Source organism: Panthera onca, chromosome D3, assembly GCF_046562875.1.
Source record: "Panthera onca isolate mPanOnc1 chromosome D3, mPanOnc1 haplotype 2, whole genome shotgun sequence".
Lineage (NCBI taxonomy): Eukaryota > Metazoa > Chordata > Mammalia > Carnivora > Felidae > Panthera > Panthera onca.
In genome coordinates, this window is record NC_138350.1 from 9,502,099 (window position 1) to 9,526,745 (window position 24,647).

The following is a 24,647-nucleotide window of genomic DNA, read 5'->3' on the forward strand; positions in this document are numbered from 1 at the left end:
CCTGGGCAAAGTGACGTTTATTCGTAGGATGGGACTTGAGATGGTTTTTAACTTTGAAAAATCCCTCCAGCCAGGAATGGCCGGGCTCCCCCTCCTCGTGGCCCCCCGGCCTGCTCTCCGAGAAGTGAGGAGCGCGGCGACACGGGTCGGGAGTGGGGCGCCCGGGGGGAGACTCACTTCCTGCCCTTGCCCTTGCCCTTGCCCTTGCCCTTCTCCTTGCCCCTGCCCTTCTTGCCCCTCCGTTTGCTCTTGCTTCGCTTTTTCCTGGACCTGAGCACGGAACGGACCAGGTAGCCCTTCCACACGGCCTGGATGAGCGTGGCGGCCCGCACCATGCGCAGCATCTCCTGCTCGGCCTCCATTTTCTTCTTGGCATTGACCTCCCGCTCGGCCCGGATCTGGGCGAACTCCTCCACGAGCACCTTGTACCTCTGCCTCAGCTCCTCCAGCTGGACCTTCTCCTCCTTGTGGATGATGTCGAGCTCCTCGTACTCGTCCTGGGGTGGGGGGGCAGGGGGTGGGGGTCACCGAGCACGGGGCGCCGCCTGCCACCCTCCCCTGCGTGCACCCCCGGCCTTCCCAGAGGGGCTTCCGCCCTGGCAGTGGCGCCTACGGTCCCAGAGCTGTGGGGAGGCGGGCCTGAGGGCACCCTGTTTTCTAGGTCTCTGTTTGCTAAGCGCTTCCTCCAGGCCACGTCCTGTGCCGGGTGCTAGCATTTGTGACCGTGGTGCCTCACCGTATCCCTTTCATGGCCCCAGCGCAGGGATGACTCGATCACATGCAGAGTCAGGCTCAGAAAGGTCAAGCCCCTTGCTTCAGGTCACACAGCGGGTAAGGGACACTGGAGTAGAAGCTCCAAATGATAACAGGGACCAGCTTCACTGCGCTGTCCCAGCAGGCGGCACATCTCAGGAGAAACCTGGCGCGACTGAGGGAAGCAGGGGAGGCAAGCCCGCGCCTGAGTCTGCCCAGGAGGAGCCCTGGCTCATGAGGCTGCTGGCAGGAGCCGCGTGCGGAAGGGACAGAGAGTATGGGATGTGGACACTAGATGGAGCCAAGATCGTTGGGCCCGGTGACAAGCGCTTAGTGGCTTCCGGCTTCCGGCTCCTTCCTCTCCCACCTCTCCCCACGCTGTGCGAGGCCAGACAAACCCTTGGGCCTAAGGTAGGGGGGCAGGGAAGCCTGTCTGGGGAGGCCCAGAGCTTGGCACAGACCATGGGCCTTTCCTAGAGGACCACGGGAAACGCACTCGAGAGACTACAGCACAAATACCTGCTTCTCGCCCATCTCCATATCGTATTTCTGGATCCAGTTCTCAATTTCCGTCTCCACTTTGTATTTCTTCTAAAAAAAAGTCAACAAGTCATTGTTTGATGGATTCATAGGAACAACAAACCGTGCCGAGCTCACTCTGCAGCAAGCTTTAACGTGCCTCGCCCACAAGGTAGCTTCTCCATTTCACAGATGAGGAAACTGGAGATCAGACGTGCTAACTCACTTGCCCGAGATCACAGAGCGAATGAGAGGTAGAGCCTGAATTTGAAGCCACAGGTGTCTGACTCCAGAACACTCTAGGCAGAGGGAGCAGCCAGTGCAAAGGCCCTGAGGTAGGAACAGGCTTGCGGTGTTGAGCAGAAATTGAGCCAGCGTGGCCGGAAATGGAGTGGCTGAGGAGGAGCGGGGTCCCAGGGAGGTCAGAGTGAGAAGCTGCATCACCGAAGGGAATGTCAGCAGTGGAAGCAATTCGGATCCTAGCGTCAAGGAGACGGAAAGCCATTGGGTGGATTTTGATGCAGGAGAGGGACATAATCTGTTTTTTAAAGATCAGCTCCCCTACCTACAACGGAATGTTATTCAGCCATAAAAAGGAACGAAGTATTGACAAATGCTACGTGGATGAACCTTGAAAACGTGAGCTAAGGGAAAGAAGCCAGACACAAAAGGCCACATATTCTATGATTGCATTTATATGAAGTGTCTAGAACAGGAAAATCCATAGAAGCAGAAAGCAGATTAGTGGTTGCCAGGGGCTGGAGGGAAGGGGGAATGGGGAGTGACTGCTTAACGGGTACGGGGTTTTATTTGGGGGGATTGAAACGTTCTGGAACGAGATCGGGGGGTGGCTGCACAACACTGTGAATGTACTAAATGCCACCGAACTGTTCACTTTAAAATGGTTAAGTTTAGGGGCGCCTGGGTGGCTCGGTCGCTTAAGCGTCCGACTTCGGCTCAGGTCACGATCTCGCGGTCCGTGAGTTCAAGCCCCGCGTCGGGCTCTGGGCTGACAGCTCAGAGCCTGGAGCCTGCTTCTGATTCTGTGTCTCCCTCTCTCTGCCCCTCCCCCGTTCATGCTCTGTCTCTCGCTGTCTCAAAAATAAATAAACGTTAAAAAAAGAAATGGTTAAGTTTAGGGGCGCCTGGGTGGCTCAGTCATTTAAGGGTCCGACTTTGGCTCAGGTCACGATCTCACGGTTCGTGGGTTCGATCCCCGCGTCGGGCTCTGTGCTGACCGCTCAGAGCCTGGAGCCTGCTTTGGATTCTGTCTCCCTCTCTCTCTCTCTCTCTCTCTCTCTCTCTGCCCCTCCCAGGCTCACGCTCTGTCTCTCTGTCTCTCTCAAAAATAAACATTAAAAATTTCTTTTGGTGGTTAAGTTTATGTTATGTGAATTTCAGTGAAGAACAAATAAACCAACTCCCTAATCCTACAGGGTAAGGGCTCTTGACTTGGGCACCATGGACGGGCTGGCTGCAGAGGGCCTGTGCCCCCCAGAACCGCCCCCCGGACGTGCAGGTGTATCTGTGCCTTCCTACGGAGCAGAGGCCCACGGCTTCCATCAGACGCTCAGGAGTCATGACACTAAGATGAAAACTGGGAACAAGTATTAGAGAATTCCTTTATGAGGAAAGAGATCCGGAAGCAAGCTGGGTGTGTGCAGGCCCAGGGCCCAGAGGAGATGCTGGAGAAGGCAAGAGAAGTGATGTGTCCCGAGCACTTAATGCACTCACTTTCCCCTACTGTCTCATTCGATTCTCCCAATGACCCATTAGACCGATCTGCTCGCTTTCGTCTTAAAGATGGCAACACGGGCTGGAGGGAATTACGAAATTCGCCTGAGGTTTAGGAGCTCCTTCAGGTCCTTTGCACGGCAAGGTGGGTATTATCATCCCTCTGGGGCTCAGAGTAGTTAAGGCACTCGCCCAGGGTCACACAGCCAGCGTGCAGGAGGATAGGACCAGTGTCTCCGCCCCAGCCCCCAGGCCCATGGGTAGCACAGGGGGTGGGGGGTAGACACTGGCTCATTCCTGCACTTCCCCTGTTCCCAAGCCCTCCTCCTCAGGGGAGCTGTTCCCTGTCCGGCTGGGGGAGGCCTACCCTGCCCCGCCCTCCTGCTAGACCACCCCTCCCCTGCCCCCGGGGGGCCTCCGTTGTCCCCTCCCTGCTGTCCCCCCGTACCTTCCTCAGCGCCTGCTCTGCCTCCCGGTTTTCCACGACCAGGTTGTGGTGTTGTGACCTCAGCAGCAGTATCTCCTGCTGGATCTTGGCCACCCTGGCCCGCGAGGCCCGGAAGTCTGCCTTCTGCTGCTTCTCGGCCTCCTGCTTGGTGCGAAGGAGGTTGTTCTCGGAGAGCCTGAGCACCTGGTGCAGGTGGTTTTTCAGTTCTTGGATCACGAAGTTCTCTTTCTCCACCTGGGCCAGGAAGACGAGAGGCTCCATCATTACCTACGTGATGCCCGATAGTCGCAGGAGAACTGGTACCACACGCTCCCTTGCGGGGGGGAGCCGGCAACCTGCGCCGTTACCTGGCGGAACCCTGCCCCCAGTGCCCAAGGGGGACGGAGACCGCCTGATCACAGCCAAGGCAATTGAGGCTCAAGGGCATCGGCTCATCTGTCTGGGGCTGTACAGCTGAGCCGGGGAGGGGTGGGGGTACTTGAAGCCAGGTCTGTCTGATCCGGACCCCATGTGCTTGGCCACCCCCTCTGTCTCCTGGCTTGAGTGATGGGCACGGGCAAGCTGGGGCGAGGCCTCTGGGCAGGTCTGGACAGTGGCACAGAACAGGAGTATTCCGTTGGCAGAGACACTAGGAGTGTTTCATGAGAGCACGAGACACACGTACTGTGGGGATTGCCCCCCGCTAATGCTTGAGGGACAAAACCGCCCTCAGAAGGTTCTAGAACAGGAATGGGGGTGGAGGATGGGGCCATTCTGTAAATAAGCTCCAAAGGCTGGTCACAAGCCCCGGAGTCTCCCTGTGAGCACAGCAGTGCTGTGACTGGCTCCCGCCAGCAGCCTGGGGGGCTGGGGTCAACTGGCAGGGGGGACCCCTGGGGGTCTGAGCTTCTCTTGACCCCGCGGCAGCCCAAGGGTGTCACCCTCTCATTTCACACTGAGATCCAAGTGACACGATGACACTTGTCAACCCGGAGAAATGGAATTTGAGCCCAGATCCGTCCAACTTGGAAGCCCAAGCCGTCTCCACCACCCGGATGGGACCCACTAAGCTGTTTGGGGCCCCTCTCCCTGTCCCTCGCCGGCGCTCTTCCAACCTGTGCGTGGTCTCCCCTGACCGAGCGCCCCGGGCCGAAAGAGACAAGGCCCCCGTCCTCTTACGGGGTGCCAGACCCGAATCAAATCACCAGATAAATAATCGCATAAACATTCATCAACAAACTCTGCTTTCAAGGACAAATTCAGTGAGAACCTAAGGAGGTTCAGCCTGAGCTAGGGCGTGGGGGAGGCCGGGTGGCAAACAGTTTTGCAGGGCCTCGTGCTCTGTGTATCACAGGGGGCTGGAAATGGCAGTGCCAAGGCTGTGGAGCAGAATACTCCTGGGAAACGTGGCCCCAGGCACGGACGACCCTTCCCAGCAAAGCCAGCCACAGGGTGTGGCTAAGATCCGTGACCATGGGCTACTTCCAGGTTGCATCCCCAAAGGGCCAGGGTCAAGGCCCTCCTCCCCTTTCTGCCTCCTGTTGGCTGGACCAGTGGTGACATGATGGGGGTCTTCTGGGTCCATGGTTAGAAGCCCTGTGTGTGTGTGGGGGGGGGGGGGGCAGGGAAGGGTTGGGGGAGGGGCAGCAGAAAGGCCGGACGGAAGGAGCCTGGAGCCCTGACGAATTTACAAGGCAGAGCTTCTGTGACTGCTCCAGCTTTCCCACTAGAGAGAAACACATTTCCATCTTGACTAAGCCGCTGTCATCTTGGGTCTGTCTTGGGAGCCAAACCTATACTTGGATACCACCTCATGGGGACTCTGTAAGGCTCTACTGAGCAAACGTATGCACAGCATCATACATACGTGTGCATCCCGGATGGTTATTAGGCTGGAATCATGTTATCGTTCCCCCTTCTTCAAAATCCTTCTAGAGCTTCCACCTGTGCCATCTGCCCCTCGCCCTCCGAACAGAGATCACATTTGTCGATGAGGCCTCAAAGGTACCGTGTGGTCTTCTGGCAAACCCTAAAGTACTCGCTCCCCAGCCCTTTGTAGAAAGAGCTCGCCTGTTGCTGGCCTGGCCTGTTCCTCCTCCCTCTCTTGCCTGGTTCACTCCCTTTCGTTCTTCAGGCGTTGGCTCTGATGTCTCTGACCCTTTGGGTCTCTTGTCACACTGTCCTATGGCACCCTGCGCTTACCCTCCGTCCTATTTCTCAAAACCGTAACGAAATCAGGTCTTTAAGACCTACCTTCCCCCACACTGCATGAGGCAGGGACAATGGGGACTCATTTATGAGACCCAGCACCTAGTAAGTGCTCCTAACAGTACGCGTGGGGTGAGTGAATGACAGCAGGCGTTTAAGTCACCGAGACAAAAACCCTGCCGCCGAAAGGGTTGGCTTCTCCGTGTGGCCCCTTCCACGGTCTGACCGATACCTCTGCGTCCCTGTTCTTCATGCTCGCCGCCAACTCATTCTCCAGCGCATCAATGATGTCCTGGTTCCTCCTGTTCTGTCTACTGACATCCTGTATGAACTGAGTCTTCTCCCTGGCTTCCATGGGGCTGGTGAGTAGCTTCTCGAACAGGAAGCCCCGCAGTTCCATCAGGCAGTCAATAAAACGCTGGGCTTCTGCGCTTCGGCCCAGCGCGTGCGTCTCCGAGAGCTTTGCCGCCTGCGGGTTATCGAGCAAGAGTCTCAGGACGTCCTTGGTGGACTCTCTGACGTGCTCCATGAGCGGCAGTAGGTTGGATTTCTGCAGCTGCACGGAGAGGAGGCGGTCTCTGAGCCATCCCTCGTCCTCAGACTCTTCCTCCTCCTGCAGCCGCCTCTCCTTATCCTGCAGGTAAGCGACACTGTCCAGGAGGCTGCGACACAGGTCCTCGTGCTCTCTCACCGCCCTCCTGACGTCCCCTCCCAGAATCCCCTCCAGAGCCTCGTCCTTGGAAGCCAAGTGTGAGAGCAGGGTCACCAGCTCCACCTTGTGGATGGTCTCGTCCAGTACGGACATGACCCTCTTGGTCTCGATGGTGGTGAGTTTGGACTTCGAGGGGACCAAGGGTTTTAGCGGGGAGGCCGGCTTTTTGGACAGCTCTGCCGTCAGCCTCATTCTGTTGATGTCAGGGCCCTGGTAGAGAGGGGCCACGGCGAGGACATCGAGAGCCATTTTCCGAGCGGTCTCCCTTGCCCCTGTGCGCCCTGGGAGGCGCAGACGTTGGCAGACTACGTAGGTCTCCTGCCGTTAGTGGCTCTGGCGACCCTGCGAAGGAAGGAGTAAGCGGTTAGTGGCGCGGTGCTGCACGAATGTGGCTGCTGTGGCCGCAGCGGCCACAGACCGTCAACGCCGAGAGCTCGTCCCGGGTGCCCCGCAGCTTTTACGCAGAACCTCTCACTGAAGGCGGTTTCTAGCGTTGTGAGGGCATCGGACACGAGGGAAGGAGGACCAAGCGTAGAGGTGGGTCTCAGGCACAGATGTCAGGCAGGGCGCAGCCGGGAGTGCAGACGCCATTCTGTTGAAGCGACTTAACTAGGTAGGATATTAAGTGTCCCCGGAAATGGGTTTGTTCAGCCATTTACATTAATGAGCATTTAATCGCAACAGACATCGTTTCGGGTGACTTAACATGAATGAATAAAAGTCAATGCTATTGAATTTTTTTTTTTTTAAAGCATCTAAATATAGAAAGCCAGTTACACGGGTGATGGAAAGAGTTGAGAGGCTAACCAGGGAAGGGGAAGCCACCCAGCCACAGTCAACGGCAGGAGGCCACCACAGAAGGAGCTGGTGGTGAGCTTGGAGGACGAGGGTCACCCAGGGGAAGCTGGAACCACACCCACTTCCTGTCCAGGCGGAGCTATAGCCCCCCCAGGAGCTGTGGCCACCGCTGGAAACGCAGCCCAAAGCAGAGAGAAGAGGAAATACTGTGGTTTCTTCTTCCTCCCACCCTCCAATCCGACACCAGCGCCTCCCATCGGCCAAACCCAGGGGGAAGCCAGAGGACAAGACGAGTGGGCACAGCAGCCTGCAGGTGTCAGCAGCCCGAGACAGAGCAGCACAGGGACAGAGGGAACAATGTGGCTGCGAGCAAATGGGACTGGGACCAGCACAGCACATCTGCGCTGGTTTTTAAGTATGGATTTTAAAAGTCGGGGGGGCGGCGCGAACAGTGACTTTGAAACACAGTCTTTCGAACCTGCTTCGCTACGTGTGATGTTGTATCTCGGACTGGATCCTGGAATGGGAAACGGACATTAGTAGGAAAATGTAAAATCAAACCAAGCCGATGGTGTCGTTAACAGCATTGTACCAACGTTAGTTTCTTGGTGTTGACGGACAGACCCATCACGGTTATTGAAGATATTAACGTTGGGAGAGCTGAGTACAGGGCATTTGGGAATCCTGAACTATCTTTGCAACTTTTCCGTAAATCTACGGTCATTACAAAATAAAAAGTTGAAAAGACTCTCTGAGAAATTTGTGGCAGCGATCAGACATCGATCAGACATCGATCATGGATGTTGTGTACCTGGCACAATGGCTGAGTACTAGCTTCGCAATAGCCCCACTTGGGTTTAGACCCTTGCTGGGGGGACCCTGGGCTACTTGTCCAATCCTCCTAAGCCGGGGCTTCCTCAGCCATAAAACAGAGATCTTAAGAACCGGTGAGAAGTTACTGGCACAGGGCCTGTACGTGGTAAGTGCTCAATAAATAATAACTAGCATTATTAACCCAGGGAACCCCGATCCCAGGTCCAGGACTGTGGTGATTTCCTGGTCTGAGTGTCTGGGCTTGGCCGGAGATCCAGATGTACCATCGGACTTGCCTCCTGCCTCCTGCCCAGGATTGGCTGGGCCTCCCAACATACCATGTCTAAGAGGGACCTCACCGCGTCCCCAGCCCTTACCCCGCACCTTCCTTATCCTTTGTCCTGGCAATTGGCAATTCTGCCATCCGACTTGCTCGAGCTGGAAACCTGAGTGCCACCCCACACTCTCCTCCCCCCCCCCCATCCCAGTCTCTTCGTTCTTTCTCTGACAGCGCCCCCTCCTTTCCTTTCCTTCCGGGCAGCCTTTGTGCCACCGAGTGAGGGCCTTATCATCTCTCACTCGGATGATGAAAGAGCTTCTTAACTGGTCTGCTTACGTCTCCTCCTGCTCCCTGCAGTAAGGGTCATCTATCTGGGTATTTATTGAGCTCCTGGGGATATAAAAGAGATGCAAGGAATGGTTCCTGTCCTGCCAGAGTTTATAACCTAGTTTGGAATATGAAACACGCACGCGTGAAAGTTCAACAACTCTAGGAGGAAGGGCATAAAGCTGTAATCACAGAATAGGTTGAGATCATGCCCAGCTTTCAACATAGAGTGGGGACTTTGGAGTTTATCTTGTAGGAGATTGGGATCCATTTTGATTTTGGGAAACAGGTAACAGGATCGACTCAGATTTTCGAGAAAGATTGGTCGTAATGGATGATTTGTAGGGAAAGGGTTGTGGCAAGTAGAGAGCTTGGGGTATTATAAACCTTCCACCTCAGGGCCTTTGCACATGCTCTTTTCATCTTCTTGAAACATTCTTCTCCCTCCTCATTACTAATTATTTGCACTCAGATCTCAGTTCACATTGTCACTTCTTCAGGGAAGACTTGCCTGGGCTTCCAGGCTGGGTCGAATTCTTGTAGTTGATTCTTATAAGGCCAGCCTCTTTGTGGCAGCCACCATCCCCATCCCAACCTCCTTCCTTCTTGCTTGCCTGTAATATAGTGGCTGGAAATATTCAGTCCTCAACTTCTCAACCTCCTTTACAGTTCTGAGTGGCTATAGACACTGTTAAAGCCAATGAGATAGAGAAGTTTTCTAGGGGCTTCTAGGAAACCTTTTACCTTCCCCATACAAAAGAAAGACATTGTTGGCTTCACCTCCGTTCCTTGAACTTGGGCTTTAATGCTGGAGCAGTGGCAGCCACTTTGTGAATGAGAAGGAAACTGCAGGAATGCTATTCCTGATGTCATTCAGCCACTGGACCTTCCAAGGGTCCATCATCTCTTACCCAGATGACTGTGAGAACCTCTTCACTGGTAACCCTGCTTCCGCCCACGTCCTCCACGGTCTCATCACAGCAGCCAGAGGGAGCCTTTTAAAACGTCAGATTCTTTTACTCCTCTGTTCAAAATCCAGCTCACGAGGACCGGTTATTAAAATTTCAGGGTATTTGTGAGGTTCCTGTTAAGCCATTGGTAACTTGACTTTTTTTTTTTAAGTTTGTTTCATTTATTTTGAGAGAAAGAGAGAGAGAGAGGTAGAGAGAGGGAATCTCAAGCAGACTCCGCACTGTCCGTGCAGTGCCCGATGTGGGGCTCGAACTCAGGAACCGTGAGATCGGTGACCTGAGCCGAAACCAAGAGTCAGGTGCTCAACCAACTGAGCCACCCAGGTGCCCCGAGCCATCAGTAGTTTGAAATCAGCCATGGTGGGAGTATTTACACACGGAAACTGGCAAATACTACAGATCAGTGCCCCCTCCCACCAAACTGGTTGTTGGACATTTACCAGAACCCCCCGCTACCAACAGCTCCCCATCTCACTCGGGATAAAAGCCAAAGTCCTTACAACGACCTAGAAGGCCCTACGTAATCTGGCTGCTGCGACCACTTGCTCTTCTGCACTCAGACCGACCCTTTTGCTGTTCCCTGAACGTGTCAAATGTGCTCCAGCCTCTGACAGGGCCTTTGCACTTGCTGTCTGTGCACCACGACCCTTGCCCCCCGCCAAGCCCCAGGGCTGGAGCATTCATCTAAATATCTGCAAAGCTCGTTCCCGCACTTCCTCCTCTGCTCAAATCCTGGTGTAGTAGTGAGTGCTCTCCGGATTTCCTTCATAAAACGTAAACCCTCTCCTCCTCCTTGCCCTCCCTGCCCTCCCTTTCCCCCTATCCTGTTTGCTTTTCTCCCAGCTAGGTTCTCACCGTCTGACATCCGTATATGGGCCTGTTTGTTTATTGTCTGTCTTTCCCCCTCCCCTAAAAGGTGAGCTCCAATGAAGGCAGGGGCTTTATCTATTTTGATCACGGCTATATACCCGGCACTGAAAAAAACATCTCAACATCGTTTTGGGGTGGGCCTGCCACCTCCAGGTTCCCTGTGCCCTTCTCCTTGTCATATGCTGTGGATGCAAGAAATGTTTTGTTTTTTTTTTTACAATATATTTTTTTATTTTTTTAATATATGAAATTTACTGTCAAATTGGTTTCCATACAACACCCAGTGCTCATCCCAAAAGCAAGAAATGTTTTGAAGACGGAGTCATCAAGGGGCGCCTGGGTGGCTCAGTCGGTTAAGCGTCCGACTTCGGCTCAGGTCATGATGTCTCGGTCCGTGAGTTCAAGCCCCGCGTGGGGCTCTGTGCTGACAGCTCAGAGCCTGGAGCATGTTTCAGATTCCATGTCTCCCTCTCTCTTCTGACCCCCCCCCCCCATTCATGCTCTGTCTCTCTCTGTCTCAAAAATAAATAAACTTTAAAAAAAAAAAAGAAGGAGTCATCAGGACTTGATGAGTGAGACCGTTTTGCGTTTGGGGGACTGGGAGAGAAAGATTGGGCCCTTTTGAGGGACTAGACAAATTGGGGGGAAGGAGGTGTGGAAGGGAGGACAAAGAGCTCGTTTTTTTTTAAATATACTTTTAAGATTTATTCATTTTTCAGAGACAGAGCATGAGCGGGGGAGGGGCAGAGCGAGAGGGAGACACAGAATCCGAAGCAGGCTCCAGGCTCTGAGCTGTCAGCACAGAGCCCGACGTGGGGCCCGAACTCACAGACGGTGAGATCACGACCTGAGCTGAAGTCTGTCGCCCAACGGACTGAGCCACCCAGGCGCCCCTCGGTTTTGTTTTTTTGTGTGTGTTTTTTTATTTTTTATTTTTTAACGTTTATTTATTTTTGAGACAGAGAGAGAGACAGAGCATGAACGGGGGAGGGGCAGAGAGAGAGGGAGACACAGAATCGGAAACAGGCTCCAGGCTCCGAGCCATCAGCCCAGAGCCCGACGCGGGGCTCGAACTCACGGACCGCGAGATCGTGACCTGAGCTGAAGTCGGATGCTCAACCGACGGAGCCACCCAGGCGCCCCTTTTTGTGTGTTTTTTTAGTCTATTTATTTTTGAGAGCAAGAGAGAGAGTGCTTAGCCACGGTCGGTGTCTGTTGCTTACAATCAAAGAAGCCTAGCTGAGCGTGCTCTAGGCATCTGACAACACACATCCAGGGGGTCCTGGGAGGCCTTGGGGACAGAGACATAAATGCAGAGGGAGGAGTCGCGGACGCTTGAAGCCCCGAGAGATATTCAGTTCCCCGAACCGGAGGACACGAACAGAAAAGCGGGAATCCGAGGAACATCTCGAGTGACCACGAGCAAGGAAGAAAGGCAGCCAGATGAGATGCTAAGGACCCTTGCTTCCTCGGCCAGGCAAAATGGGTCCCAAAGTCAGAAGGCTCTGGGAGTGGAGGCGAGGAGGGCCCTACCTGGCATCTCTTTGTTTCTCCGCCCCCACTTTCTGCCCCCCCCCCCGTCAATCTCGTGAATCCCCTTAAGGCTTTTCCCCCCCGAAGATCATGTTTCAGGGACAGCCAGGGAGCTTACTCGGCCCCTCTGAAGATCTTTGCTCTGTGGCCACGGGATGAACGTGAACAAAGTGCTTCACGAAGCTCTCCCATTGTCCCCCAAAGCTCTCAGGCGTAAATCAGAAAACGCCTGAACTCTTCAGAGACTGCAGCTGGAAATGCAACGTTCTATGAAATGTTTCCAATTTGCTTTCAGCCAAATTACCTCTTTTGCTTTAAAGGGCAAACTTGTTTTCTTTGATTATGATGACGCCCATCAGTGTTTGACAGCTCATTTGGGTGAACACAGAGAAGCCAGCGGAACGACGATTCGGGGGGGGGGGAAATGCATCTCGCTCTGATGACAAAAGTCACTGGAGAATCTCTTTCCCTTGAATCCTAATATGATCATTTCATGTCCTTTTTAATGCCACCAACCTTAATATTTAAATCATTTCCAACTTAAGCCTCTCCTTTTAAAATTCCTGCCCTGAGAGTGAAGCAAGGTTGTTAATGGATGGGGAACTTTAATTGGGTCTTCCCTTTATTTGTCATTAATTCTGCTGATGAACTTTATAAATGGAAATATATCTTTATCATGCAAATTATACCTCGTCTTCATTCAAATGGGCTTGTTGGATATTTTATTACTTTTCGCTCTCAGAACATTTTGAGAAAAGAAAAAAAAGGGTTTGAGCGAAATTACATTTTCTTCCCCTTGGGGAGAAAAAGAGGAAGAAAACCCGACCCTTGCAACTACCCCGCACATCTCACAATGGTACGTGGAGGCAGAGAGGGTTAAACAAAACTGGAGTGTGGTCGGGGGGGGGGGGGGGGCGGGAATCTCATTGCAAAGAACGACATTTTGATATTAGCTAACTCTTGGCAACTGATTCCATACCCAACACTGTTCTAAATGCCTTGGGTGTGGGGCGCCTGGGTGACTTGGTAGGTTGAGCGTCCGACTTCGGCTCAGGTCATGATCTCACGGTCTGTGAGTTCGAGCCCCGCGTCGGGCTCTGTGCTGACAGCTCAGAGCCTGGAGCCTGTTTCAGATTCTGTGTCTCCCTCTCTCTCTGCCCCTCCCCTGTTCATGCTCTGTCTCTCCCTGTCTCAAAAATAAATAAACGTTAAAAAAAAAAATTTTAAATGCCTTGGGTGTATTAACTCCTTCATTCCTTACAACAACCTTACGAGGTAGGTGTTTTCATTAGTTCTACTCACAGCCAGGGAAAGGGAGGCAGAGAGGAAGGTGAGATGTTTCCATGAATTTATAGCTACTAAGCGGCCACGCTGGGGTCTCAGCCCAGGCAACCTTTCTGGAGAGCCTGCCCCCCCGCCGTAACTCCAACTGTCCGGTCTTACCATTTTCAGATCGACTTTTCTAGTGGCCCAAGCACAGTGATACTTTGCCAGCCCAGTTTCATTGGATCCCGTCAAGCAGAGACCCAGTGGACAGACGGGTCCCAGATCCGGTTCCCACAGCATTCAATCGACTTAGCGGCTACAATATGAATGCTCATACTTGTCGTTATAGGTATATGTACACGTCCCACCGGCAGTGTTCTTGCTGGTGTCGCATTCCCGTGGGCACACCTGGGATTAGACACAGTTTGCGACAACAGAGCTGTCGCCCCATCGCGCTCTCCCCGCTCGAGAGAGAGCGCATCAGGATGCAAATGAGTGAGTGGCTGAATTATTTTAGGGTGAGCTTTGGATCATCTCTCATTGACTTTTATGTTTTCGAGTCAATCATTCACCTACTTTGGAGCTTATTATAAACTAATTACCGAGACACCCGTCGTAACTGATCACGACACAGGACTGTCGAGCAGCATGAGGCCGTCGTGTGGGAAGCAGAACGTGGGGTCTGGGTCAGGAGAGCAGCCTTCGTGAGGGTTAGTTCTGATTCAGGGTTGTCCAAATCTCTCTCACTAACATGCCACCTTTGTGATTTCTGCCAAGTCTATAGACCAGAGCGTACTATTACCAACTCAACTTTTTTTTTTTTTTCCTGAAGTGTAAGTATACTTTCATTCTTAAGTACTTTCATGAAAAAGGAAGCTTTCTAACTAGAAAATCTGTATCACTGTCCTCACAGAGAACACAAGAATGTCTACATCCTGATATCAATTCACTCTAGCTGGATGCTATTGCTCGGGGACGATGAGCATGAGCCCAGATCTCTGTTGTTAAAAAGCGAGATTAGCAACTGGCAGGGAGATGTTACAGACATACGAAAAAAAAGAGAGAAGAGATAAATTACAAATGTCAGGAAGGAAAGAGAGGCCATCACTACTGATCCCATGGATGTTAAAATGATAATAAAGGAATGTAATGAACTCCTCTATGGCCATAAATTTGATAACCTAGATGAAATGGACCAATTCCTTGAAGATACAATCACAAAAACTCTCACGAGGAGAGATAGATAATCTCAATGGGCCTTTATATATTAAAGAAATTGATCAATAATTAATAACTTTCCCAAACAGAAAACTCCTAGATGATTTCACCGGTGAATTCTACCAACTATTTGAGGAAGAAATTATACCAGTTCTTTAACATTTCTTCCAGAAAACAGAAGCAGAAAGAATATTTCCTAACAGGTTCTATGAGGCTAGCCTTATTGTAATGCCAAAACAGACAAATACCCTATAATAAAAGAAAGCTACAGACCAATATCTCTCAGAAACATAGATGCAACAATCCTTGACAAAATATTCACAAATTGAAGTATATATATTCACAAATATATATAATATATAATATATATTCACAAATTGAAGTATAAAAAGATAATATATATAATATATAATATAATATATATTCACAAATTGAAGTATAAAAAGAATTATATCCCACAACCAAGTGGGCTTTCTCCTGTGCCTGCAAGGTCCATTCAACATTCAAAAATCAATTCACGTAATCCATCACATCAATAAAAAGGAAAACCATGTCAATAGATGCAAAAAAGCATTTGACAAAACCCCACACGATTCAACGATGACACTAAACTTCTCAGCAAATGAGGAATATCATGGAATTACCACAACTGGATGTAGAACATCTGCAAAAGCCCTACAGCTGGCATCATACTCGATTGCGAGGAACTAGAAGTTTTTTTCCCTAAGATTAGGAACAAGGCGAGAATATCCCCCCTTACGCTCCCTGTTTAACACCATATTGGAAGTCCTGGCTAATGCAATAAGACAAGAAAAGGAATTAAGTGTATACAGATTGGGAAGGAAGAAATAAAGCCATCTTTGTCTGTAAATAACATGATTACGTATGTAGAAAATCCCAAAGAATCTCTATACACGCTCCTGGAATCGCACAATTATAGCCAAGTTGCCGGATGTAAGGCTAACATACAAAAGACTTATTAACACCAAACTCAGATTTTCTCATTGATGTAATTGGAAAGGATCTTCAGCATAGGCTTCTCACCATGAGAATCAATGTAAGTGGTGTTAGTGCCACGTGTATACATCTCTTCCAAAAAGTATTGTTGAACCAACAAAACGAACTGAACGCACCCTCTCTTATAGTACCAGCCTACTGTTTAAAATTCCTAGTACGTGTATTCCTAGACAACTAAATATTTCCTCAGTGATTTGTAGCTTCGACAGATTTTTTTTTTTTTTTTTTTGCTTTCCTGGCTCCATTCCTGCTACTTCCCATGACTAGACAAAAAAGGCTGCTTGTGGTTTAGATGGGAGAGAGCTAAGGAGGAATGGTTTGGGGTGGGAAATATGGTTGGAGGTGGAGATGACAAAGGGAAGTTTTCACAAGAGATGCTATTTGTTTTTACTTCCTACCCTAGCGGAGAATTTGCAGTTCCCGCCCAATTTCAGATCGAATAAAACCATGTTGTGGATTTCACGATTTGTGTAGTTGATTTCAAGTACTTAAAAAAAATTTTTTTTTTAATGTTTATTTTTGAGTGAGAGTGAGAGTGAGCCGCGGAGGGGCAGAGAGAGAGGGAGACACAGAATCTGAAGCGGGTTCCAGGCTCTGAGCTGTTAGGAGAGCCTGATGTGGGTGTCGAACTCACGGACCACGAGTTCGTGACCTGAGCTAACGTTAGAAGCTTAACCAACTGAGCCATCCAGGCGCCCCTGATTTGATGTACTTTTGACAGCTCTGTCCCGTTTCTGAGCTTTACAATTGCCACCCACCCCAGGCCCTTAGGACCTAACACTCTCTGCTTCATTCTTAACCTGAGCTCCTTCTTGGAATTCAAAGAAATCTTTGATGGCTGAGGGATTCCTGGCCACTTAGTTCTGATTTTACCACCTACTTGCTGGGGTAATAGGCAGAGGTTTTGCCTTTGAAACAGCAGGAATTTCCCTTTTAGTCTCAGGAGATCCCACTGGTCTGGCAACCATGCAAATAGCTTTCTTCAGAACTCTGTATGCTTTATCTGAGCCTTCTAAGTCTAGAGCGGAGAGAGTGAGCGGCTGGAAAGGGGTAGAGAATCCATGATGGAGACTGCTGTCCCAAGCCAAGATCACGTAGTGGACACTCAACAAATCACTGTGGAATAAGTGAAGAGACGGCAAATCCAGCCCATTTCCTCACAAGGAACTGTTGGCATCATATGATAATGTTACTTCACGAAATACGTTATGTCCTGAATTAGAACCAGAAGATAGCGTCATATTTTAAGAATGAAAACTGTGGGCCAGCATTTGGCCTATTTGTTTCCCATCCCTGTACTCGGGGCTTGGAATTTTAAAATAAAAAGATTTAAATCCAATTTGTTTTTTTCTTTTTCGTAGTTTTTTTTTTTTTTTTTTCTATCACCACTTTTGAAATATTACCCAATCCTCTCATGTCCTTTCGGAGAACCTGTGTTTTGGGGGTTATATTTGGTTTGCAAAAGATTCCCAGGCTGGAGCTGTTAGCAGCGAACGCTGGAGGTATTAACGGATAACAGACGGAATCTCATCTGCCGTGATGACTTCATGGCTGTGGGCTCCAACGTTACCCTGTGCTTTGGAGACAGAGGGCACTGAGTGGTGACGGAGGCTGGGAGGCAATGTGCTCCTGGGGACAGATTTCTAAACTGTTGGTTTTAATGAACGCTCTCTACTGGACATTGGCCATAGCTACAGCCCTGGGCAAGTTCACTTGACCTTCTGGGCCCTTATCTCCTCATTGGTGAAGGAGAAAAGAAAAACATGAGCCTACCACACACAGTGATTAAGTTTGTGGGTTCTAGATCCTTGCTGTGTGGCTTTGGGCAAGTCGATCAAACCCTCTAAGCTTTGGCTTCCTCATCTGTAAAATGGGGATAGTAAGGGAACCCATACTCAATAGAACTGTCATGAGTACGACATGAAATCCTGGCTCAATAATGTTCAGCTTGGGCGCCCGGGGGGCTCAATCGGTTAAGTGTCCGACTTCGGCTCAGGTCATGATCTCACGATTCATGGGTTCAAGCCCTGTGTCGGGCTCTGGGCTGACAGCTCGGAGACTGGAGCCTGCTTTGGATTCTGTGTCTCCCTCTCTCTCTCTCTCTCGCTGCCCCATCCCTGCTTGTGCGTGCTCTCTCTCTGTGTTTCTCAAAAATAAATAGACGTTAAAAAAATAATGTCTAGCTTTTATTACTTCTATTATGATTTCAAAAATAATATAATTTAGTATTTTTTAATGTTTATTTATTTTTTTGAGAAAGGGAGAGAAGGCGAGCAGGGGAAGGGCAGAGAGAGAGGGAGACACAGAATCGGAAGCAGGCTCCAGGCTCTGAGCTGTCAGCATAAAGTCTGACATGTGGCTTGAACTCACAAACTGTGAGATCACGACCTGAACCGAAGTCACATGCTTAACCAACTGAGCCACCCAGGCGCCCCTATGGTTTAGTATTAATATTTGAATACTTCTTAAAATAGAAGATGTATTTTTCCTCAGTATGCAGAAGGGTTTATAAAGTGCCAAAATGGAACGACTTTTGACTCTTTTTTACTGTTTTAAAAAATTGTTTTAATGTTTATTTATTTATTTTAAGGAGGGGGGGCACAAGCAGGAGAGGGGCAGAGAAAGAGGGAGAGACAGAATCCCAAGCGGGTGCCACATCGCCAGCACAGAGCCCGATGTGGGGCTTGAACTCTTGGAATGTGAGATCAGGACCCATGATGAAACCAAGAGTTGGCTGCTTAACGGACTGAATCACCCAGGCACCCCTACTGTTTGTTTTTAATTTGACTGATTTCTACATTATTTTCATTTTGCTGTTGGTGATGAAGGAGGACTGGAGTCCCGTTTCCTGTCTCCTCCTCCTTACAAATTAATTCATCATGATTTTTAATTCCTCCTTTGGTTAAATGTCATTTTAGACGTGTTTATTTCTGGTTATATTCAACTGTGGGTAGTATCACTGTGGCTGTTTGAGACAAAAGGAAGAATTTCCTAGTGGTGCATTTAGATTCTTCTAAAATAAACTTCCTCCACCTAAGAAAATATTTAAATCCTAATCTTATCAAATGCGAAACACTGGTTTTTCCTCACTGCTTGATTACGTTCAAGAAGTGTCTTTTTTAAACCAAGGATTACGACCCTTCGGTGAGTAGTGAAATCAATTCGCCAGTTGGGACTGGCGTTAAAAATAAATGAAATAGAATGGGAACTATTAGAGTGCGTGGCGTGTAGTTAAGTATTCATGTGTTATTAACACGTGTGTGCTGAGCAGAGAAGGAAAATGTATTTCTTTGGTTTGTGGTTAAAGGGAAAAAAAATCTGTGTTCGAAAGCCACCCCCCCACCCCCTCGCTAAAGGCATTTGATTGGTTGTAGAATATAACGTGCTGCTATTATTTGAAAGCTAAGGTCAAAGAGATACTTTCCCCTGATTTCAAATCATCTTGATTTGCAATCACGTTTCCTTTCAGTTCCACTAACCAGGGCCTGAAGGGAGAAGTAGGGTTATGTGCACATGTACCTGTTCGCATGCAATACCATTTGCCTTGTATGGAAATATCAGTCTGGGACAAGGTTTCTTTCTTTCTTTCTTTCTTTCTTTCTTTCTTTCTTTCTTTTTCTTTCTTTCTTTTTCTTTCTTTCTTTTCTTTCTTTTTTTCCTTTCTTTCCTTCTTCCTTCCTCCCTCTTTCTTTCTTTTTTTCCTTTCTTTCTTTCTATGTTTATCTTTGAGAGAGAGATAGAGAGAGACAGACAGACAGACAGAGCGTGAGTGGGGGAGGTGCAGTGAGAGGGAGACAGAGAATCCAAGCCGGCTCCAGGCTCTGAGCTGTCAGCCCAGAACCCCGACGTGGGCCTCCAACCCATGAACTGTGAGATCATGACCGGAGCCAAAGTCCGATGCCTAACGGACGGAGTGACCCAGGCGCCCCCTGTAGCAGCGTCCCTGGCCTCTACCCATTCGATGCAGGTAGCACATTTTTCTCATCACCGATTCTGACCAGTTGGAGACAAAATGTCTCTAGACATTGCCAAATGTCCCCACATGGTGAGGGTGGCAGGTCGGGGGATGCCCCTGGTGGAGAATCACTGGCCTAGACCACAGTGGCCTTGCTCTTCTATAAAATTCCTGCCTCCCCCCACCCCCACCCCCAAGTCCAGCGCTCCATCCAGGTTCGAAGGAAGGCCTGTCCCTGGCCAGCTCAGCTCTGTCTGACGAGCTGACATCCGTGCCATCGAAAGCTGCCATCGGTTACGAAATCAAGATCAGGTTCACGAGCCGAGTGTCAGGAGACCCAGCTGCATGAGTCTCCCTGTTGGAGCTCTTGGAATAAGTCTGAGCATGTCCCTTATCTCTCTGGCATCTGGGGATACAGTACTTGTCCAAACCACATCAAAAGGCAACTGGGTGGAGGGGCGCTGATCTACTAGATGAGAAAGCCCTGTTGAGGGTTAAAAGTCCTCTTCAAAGGGGAGTGATAATTATTATATGTTGAAGCATAAATCAGGTGGTGCCTCATTGCTCTGAGTTCTTGTCTCCTAGGGAAAAGGTGTGTGTGTGTGGGGGGGGAGGAATTTAGCACAGAGCAAGGAAGACTCAGCCTTTTCCATTTTTCACTGTAAATGAAGTGAAAACCCAAGGTAAAACCATGGCATTTACATCTGACCACGTGCGCCTAGAATGTTCCGGAGGGATGCCTTGCTCAGGGGTAGGGCAAATGCCCTGGACAGCCTATCCAGCCCGTAGGCAGGGAAACTGATGCTGGGGCTCTATCGCCCCACTGCTTCCAATCTAAGGCTGTCTGGGGCTTTCTGGGTGGAGGGTGCAGTCTGGGAGAGGGAATGGTGGGGCAGATTCTTGCCTTCTAGCAACAACTTGTGTATGTCCAGACGAGGCATGAACAGTGACTTCAGACCTCACCCCTTCTCAAGTCTGCCTTTCCTGCCATTTTCAGTACTTTTTTGTCATGTCCCAGCCTGGTCATCTGGCTATCCTTCTATTTTCATTTCCCGTCGACAACCTTACGGGGGGCGGCGGGGGGGGGGGGGGCCAGGGAATAAGAAAGTCATCCTAACTTGATTGGTTAGAAAATCCAACCGTGGCATCTTCCCTCATTGCTCAAGAGGAGACATGAAAGGCTGGGGGAGGAGTTTTAAGCAGGGAGTGAGCGATGAGACGAGATCTACTGCCTGGATAATTGTGGTGAAAGGGTTGGCAGGGGCAAGGAGACAGAAGGATCAGGTTTGGAAGGCTGTCACAGTGTCTAGGGAAGAGACGTGGGTGGCCTCAACCAGAGACAAAGCAGTGGATGGGCCCTAGGAACACCGAGCAGGCGAATCAGTGGATGAGATGAAGGAGTGGCTGTGGGGGCTGGGGGAGAAGGAAGTGGGGGATGGTGTTTAGAGTCCTGGCTCAGGTTGCCTGACGGATTGTTTCCGTGTTTACCCAAAGGGTGAACACTGGAAGAGAAGCAGGCGTTGAGGGGTTGGGGTGTTTACTGATGGCAGAACGTGCTATCCATTTACCAACTGTGGGGCTGTGTGTGCCTGGAGGGGGCGCCTCTTTCTAGGCACGATATATGTGTAGACTAGCAGCCACCTGGGTGGGACATCTGTGAAATGTGGCGGAGTGGTTGATATCTGGAGTAGATTTTGTGTTTTATTGTTATTGTTTTTAATTATTCAATGTAATTAATTAATTTTAATTTAATTTGTTTTGGTGAGAGAGAAAGAGAGAGAGAGCGAGCGAGCACACAAGCAGGGTAGGGGCAGAGAGAAGCAGAGAGAAGGAGAGACAGAGTCCCAAGCAGGCCCTACACCATCAGCGCAGAGCCCGATATGGGGCTTGAACTTACGAACTGCGAGCTCATGACCCGAGCTGAGACCAAGGGTTGGATGCTTAACTGATTGTGGCACCCCAGGCGCCCCTGGAGTAGATTTTAAGAAAGACCCAGAAAGACCCAGAAATGTGAGAGCTGTTACTGCACCGATGGTGACTGAAGCCGTGGCAGGGACAGAGGGCAAGCAGAGCGAGAAGGTTGAAGCTCCTTCACTCTTTTAATGAGATTTGTTCTGATTGGCTTCAATCTCCCCGACCAGCCATCCCTCAAAGCCCTCCTGCCCTCACTCTGTGCTGCAGCCACACTGGTCTCTAAAGTGTTCAGGGGCGCCTGGGGGGCTCAGTCGGTTGAGCGTCCGACTTCGGCTCAGGTCACGATCTCGCGGTCCGTGAGTTCGAGCCCCGCGTCGGGCTCTGGGCTGATGGCTCAGAGCCTGGAGCCTGTTTCAGATTCTGTGTCTCCCTCTCTCTCTGCCCCTCCCCCATTCATGCTCTGTCTCTCTCTGTCTCAAAAATAAATAAACTTAAAAAAAAAATAAAAAAAATAAAAAATAAAGTGTTGAAAGCAGCAGGATCTTCACACACGATGTTCCTTTTCCCAGAAACCATTTCCCAACCCCTAGATTAGCTCTTTCTCAACCTTCAAGTCTCAGCTCAATGGCTACCTCTCCCCAGACTGGAACAGAGAGGGCACTGTGATCTGTGGAAACCCTCTGTACCTTTTCTGCATGGTACTTATCATGGGTGTAAATTTTTTTTTAAACTCTATTGAGGTATAATTTACATCCCCTAAGATTTGCCCATTGTAATTGTACCACTCCATGACTTGTTTGTAAATGTCCAAAGTTATGCCGCATCACCACAAAATTTCTATCACTTCCCCCCAACTTCCCATGAGCTAATTTGCAAACAATTTCTATTCCCACATTTAACTTTTCTGGATATATCATACAAATGAAATCATATAAATGGAATCATACAGTATGAAATCGTTCGTATCTGACTTTGTGCTTAGCTCAGTAATTTTGTTTTCAATTTGAGGGAGAGAGAGTGTGTGAGCGGAAGAGGGGAGCAGAGGGAGAGGAAAAAAGAGAGAGAGAGAGAGAGAGAGAGGATCTTAAGTAGGTTCCACGCTCAATGCAGAGCTCCACTCGGGACTCAATCCCACGACCCTGGGATCATGACCTGAGCTGAAATCAAGAGTCGGATGCTCAGCTGACTGAGCCCCGCCCGCCCCCACCAGCCGCCCCAGCGCAGTAGTTTTTTTTTTTTTTTTTTATAACGTTTATTTATTTTTGGGACAGAGAGAGACAGAGCATGAATGGGGGAGGGGCAGAGAGAGAGGGAGACACAGAATCGGAAACAGGCTCCAGGCTCTGAGCCATCAGCCCAGAGCCCGACGCGGGGCTCGAACTCACGGACCGCGAGATGGTGACCCGAGCTGAAGTCGGACGCTTAACCGACTGCGCCCCCCAGGCGCCCCCCCCCAGCGCAGTAGTTTTTAAGGAGGGATGACTCTGGCCTCCAGGAGACATTTGACAATAATTTGGATATATATTTGGTTGTCACAGCTGGGAGAGGGCGCTACGGGCATATACAGTGGGTAGAGGCTGGGGATAAAGCTAAAACATCCTGCCCTGCACAGAATGGCCCTCTACGACAAAGAATCGTCTATCCCGAAGTGTCAGTGGTGCCAATGGACCTGACTTGGTATAGTGGTTTTGAGGTTCAACCATGTTGTAGCATGTATCATTATTTCGTTCTGCTATTCTTTCTGTCTGTATGAATTCGATTATTCTAGGTATCTTATATAAGTGGAATCATACATAGTGGTCCTTTTGTGCTTGGCTTATATTCACCTAGCATTAGATCTCCATGGTCCTTGTAGCATTTATCAGAATTTCATCCCTCTTACGGGCTGAATCATATTCCATTGTGCGTGTTTTTTTTTTTTTTTTTTAATCCATTTATCCATTGATGGGCTACAGTTGCTCTTTGAGGAAAGGATTTGTCGTCCTCCATGCTCCACCGTTCTAGAAATGCACCTGCACAGGTGTACTTTTACATTCATCTGTATATTACTAGATTAATGACTATCTCCCACATTAGACAAGCTCCATGAATGCAGGAATTAGTTTCCGTTGTTGTTGTTGTTGTTGCTGTTTTCTCTACCCCAGCACTCAGTAGTAGGCATTTGGTGAACACTTATGAATATTTGAGATATGGAACAAAACGACTCCCTGTGATCCATTTGAAGCAGGAAGACAAATGGACAAATGTGCTTTCGGAAGAAAAGAAATTGCCACTGTTTGCTGAGCACTTACTACGTTGCTCAGCTCCATGCCAAGCTTTTCGTTGCCTCAATTCATTTAATCCTTAACAACTAACCCTTTGAATGAAGTATGCACAACGAAATCACATTTTAAGGACAAGAATGGGAATTAAGTTATGTCGTTAGCACAACAGGAAAACAATAATATAATCGAAAGGGCCTAATCTGAACACACCCAAGTGAGATGATTTGCATGCTCCTCCTGGAATGCATGGCCTTTGGGCGAAATGGTAGGGAACTTGTAAACTACCCTCTCATCCCCATCACCTATGTTTGACTTGAACTTAGTTAACCAGGATGTGACTCCACTTGACTAGTATCATCCACATATTAAGGATGGGGAAGCGGGGATGTGAAGATGGTGAGCGGGGAGGCAGAGTAGAAGCAAGGACACAGAAGATGCCCAGTACTCCTTGAAGGCAGTGGAGAGGGAGGCCCGGACAGAGGCAGGGGCTGGACAGCAGGGTTCTGGGGCAGGGACAGCATCGCGGCGCGGGCTACTGATTCCTCAGGCACCAAATGATAGCGGACTGGATCCTATTCCCCATCTCCCGCTCATTCCCGGCCCTTCCCCACCGGGGTCACTCACCTGCTCCTAGCGCCCTGGTTTCTCAACGCAGTTACTTAACTCCGTTGTACCTGCGTTGCTAGGTTACCCGCCAATCACTGAAGGAGGGACTCGGCGTCTGACTGACTTTCTTTTTCACCATTCCATTCCTTGTTTCGCTCAATCCGCCCCACCTCCTGAGGCCTGACCAATGAGGAGTACCGCCTCTCTGACCCTCCGCCAATGAAAAGGCCCGCGACTCTCCCTGGGTTGGGCTGAATGAGGAAGGCGGGGGTGGGGTGGGTGGGGAAAGGGGCGGAGCTTCTTTGTCCCACCTCTTCCCAAGGAGGTGGGCAGGGGATCCTGCATCAGCAGCGGGCGAGAACTGGGGAAGGACGTGAAGCTTGCCCAATCAGAGCTCATCATGCTGCCTGGGTAGCCAATAGGCCGCGGCAAAGAGGTGGAATGGGGCGGGGCCGGGGGGTT

At 49.9% G+C, this 24,647-nt stretch overlaps 1 protein-coding gene across 4 annotated transcripts; it reads right to left on the reverse strand.

Annotated features, from left to right (window-relative positions):
* On the reverse strand, nucleotides 1–24,451 carry DRC10 (dynein regulatory complex subunit 10). Of its 4 annotated transcripts, none has more exons than XM_060612381.3 (5): nucleotides 24,204–24,451; nucleotides 5,874–6,695; nucleotides 3,455–3,688; nucleotides 1,273–1,341; nucleotides 1–497 (listed from the first exon to the last, which is right to left on the reverse strand). In XM_060612381.3, exons 2-5 carry the CDS (start codon nucleotides 6,600–6,602, stop codon nucleotides 174–176), a joined length of 1,356 nt encoding a protein of 451 aa, XP_060468364.2. In that variant the 5' UTR covers nucleotides 6,603–6,695; nucleotides 24,204–24,451; the 3' UTR covers nucleotides 1–173. The 4 variants fall into 4 exon arrangements, with proteins under 4 accessions (XP_060468364.2, XP_060468363.2, XP_078291897.1 ...); XM_060612380.3 differs by having other exon boundaries at nucleotides 1,273–1,344; nucleotides 24,204–24,449; XM_078435771.1 differs by lacking the exon at nucleotides 24,204–24,451 and adding an exon at nucleotides 18,966–19,031 and having other exon boundaries at nucleotides 1,273–1,344.
* Between the last annotated feature and the right edge of the window lie 196 nt (nucleotides 24,452–24,647).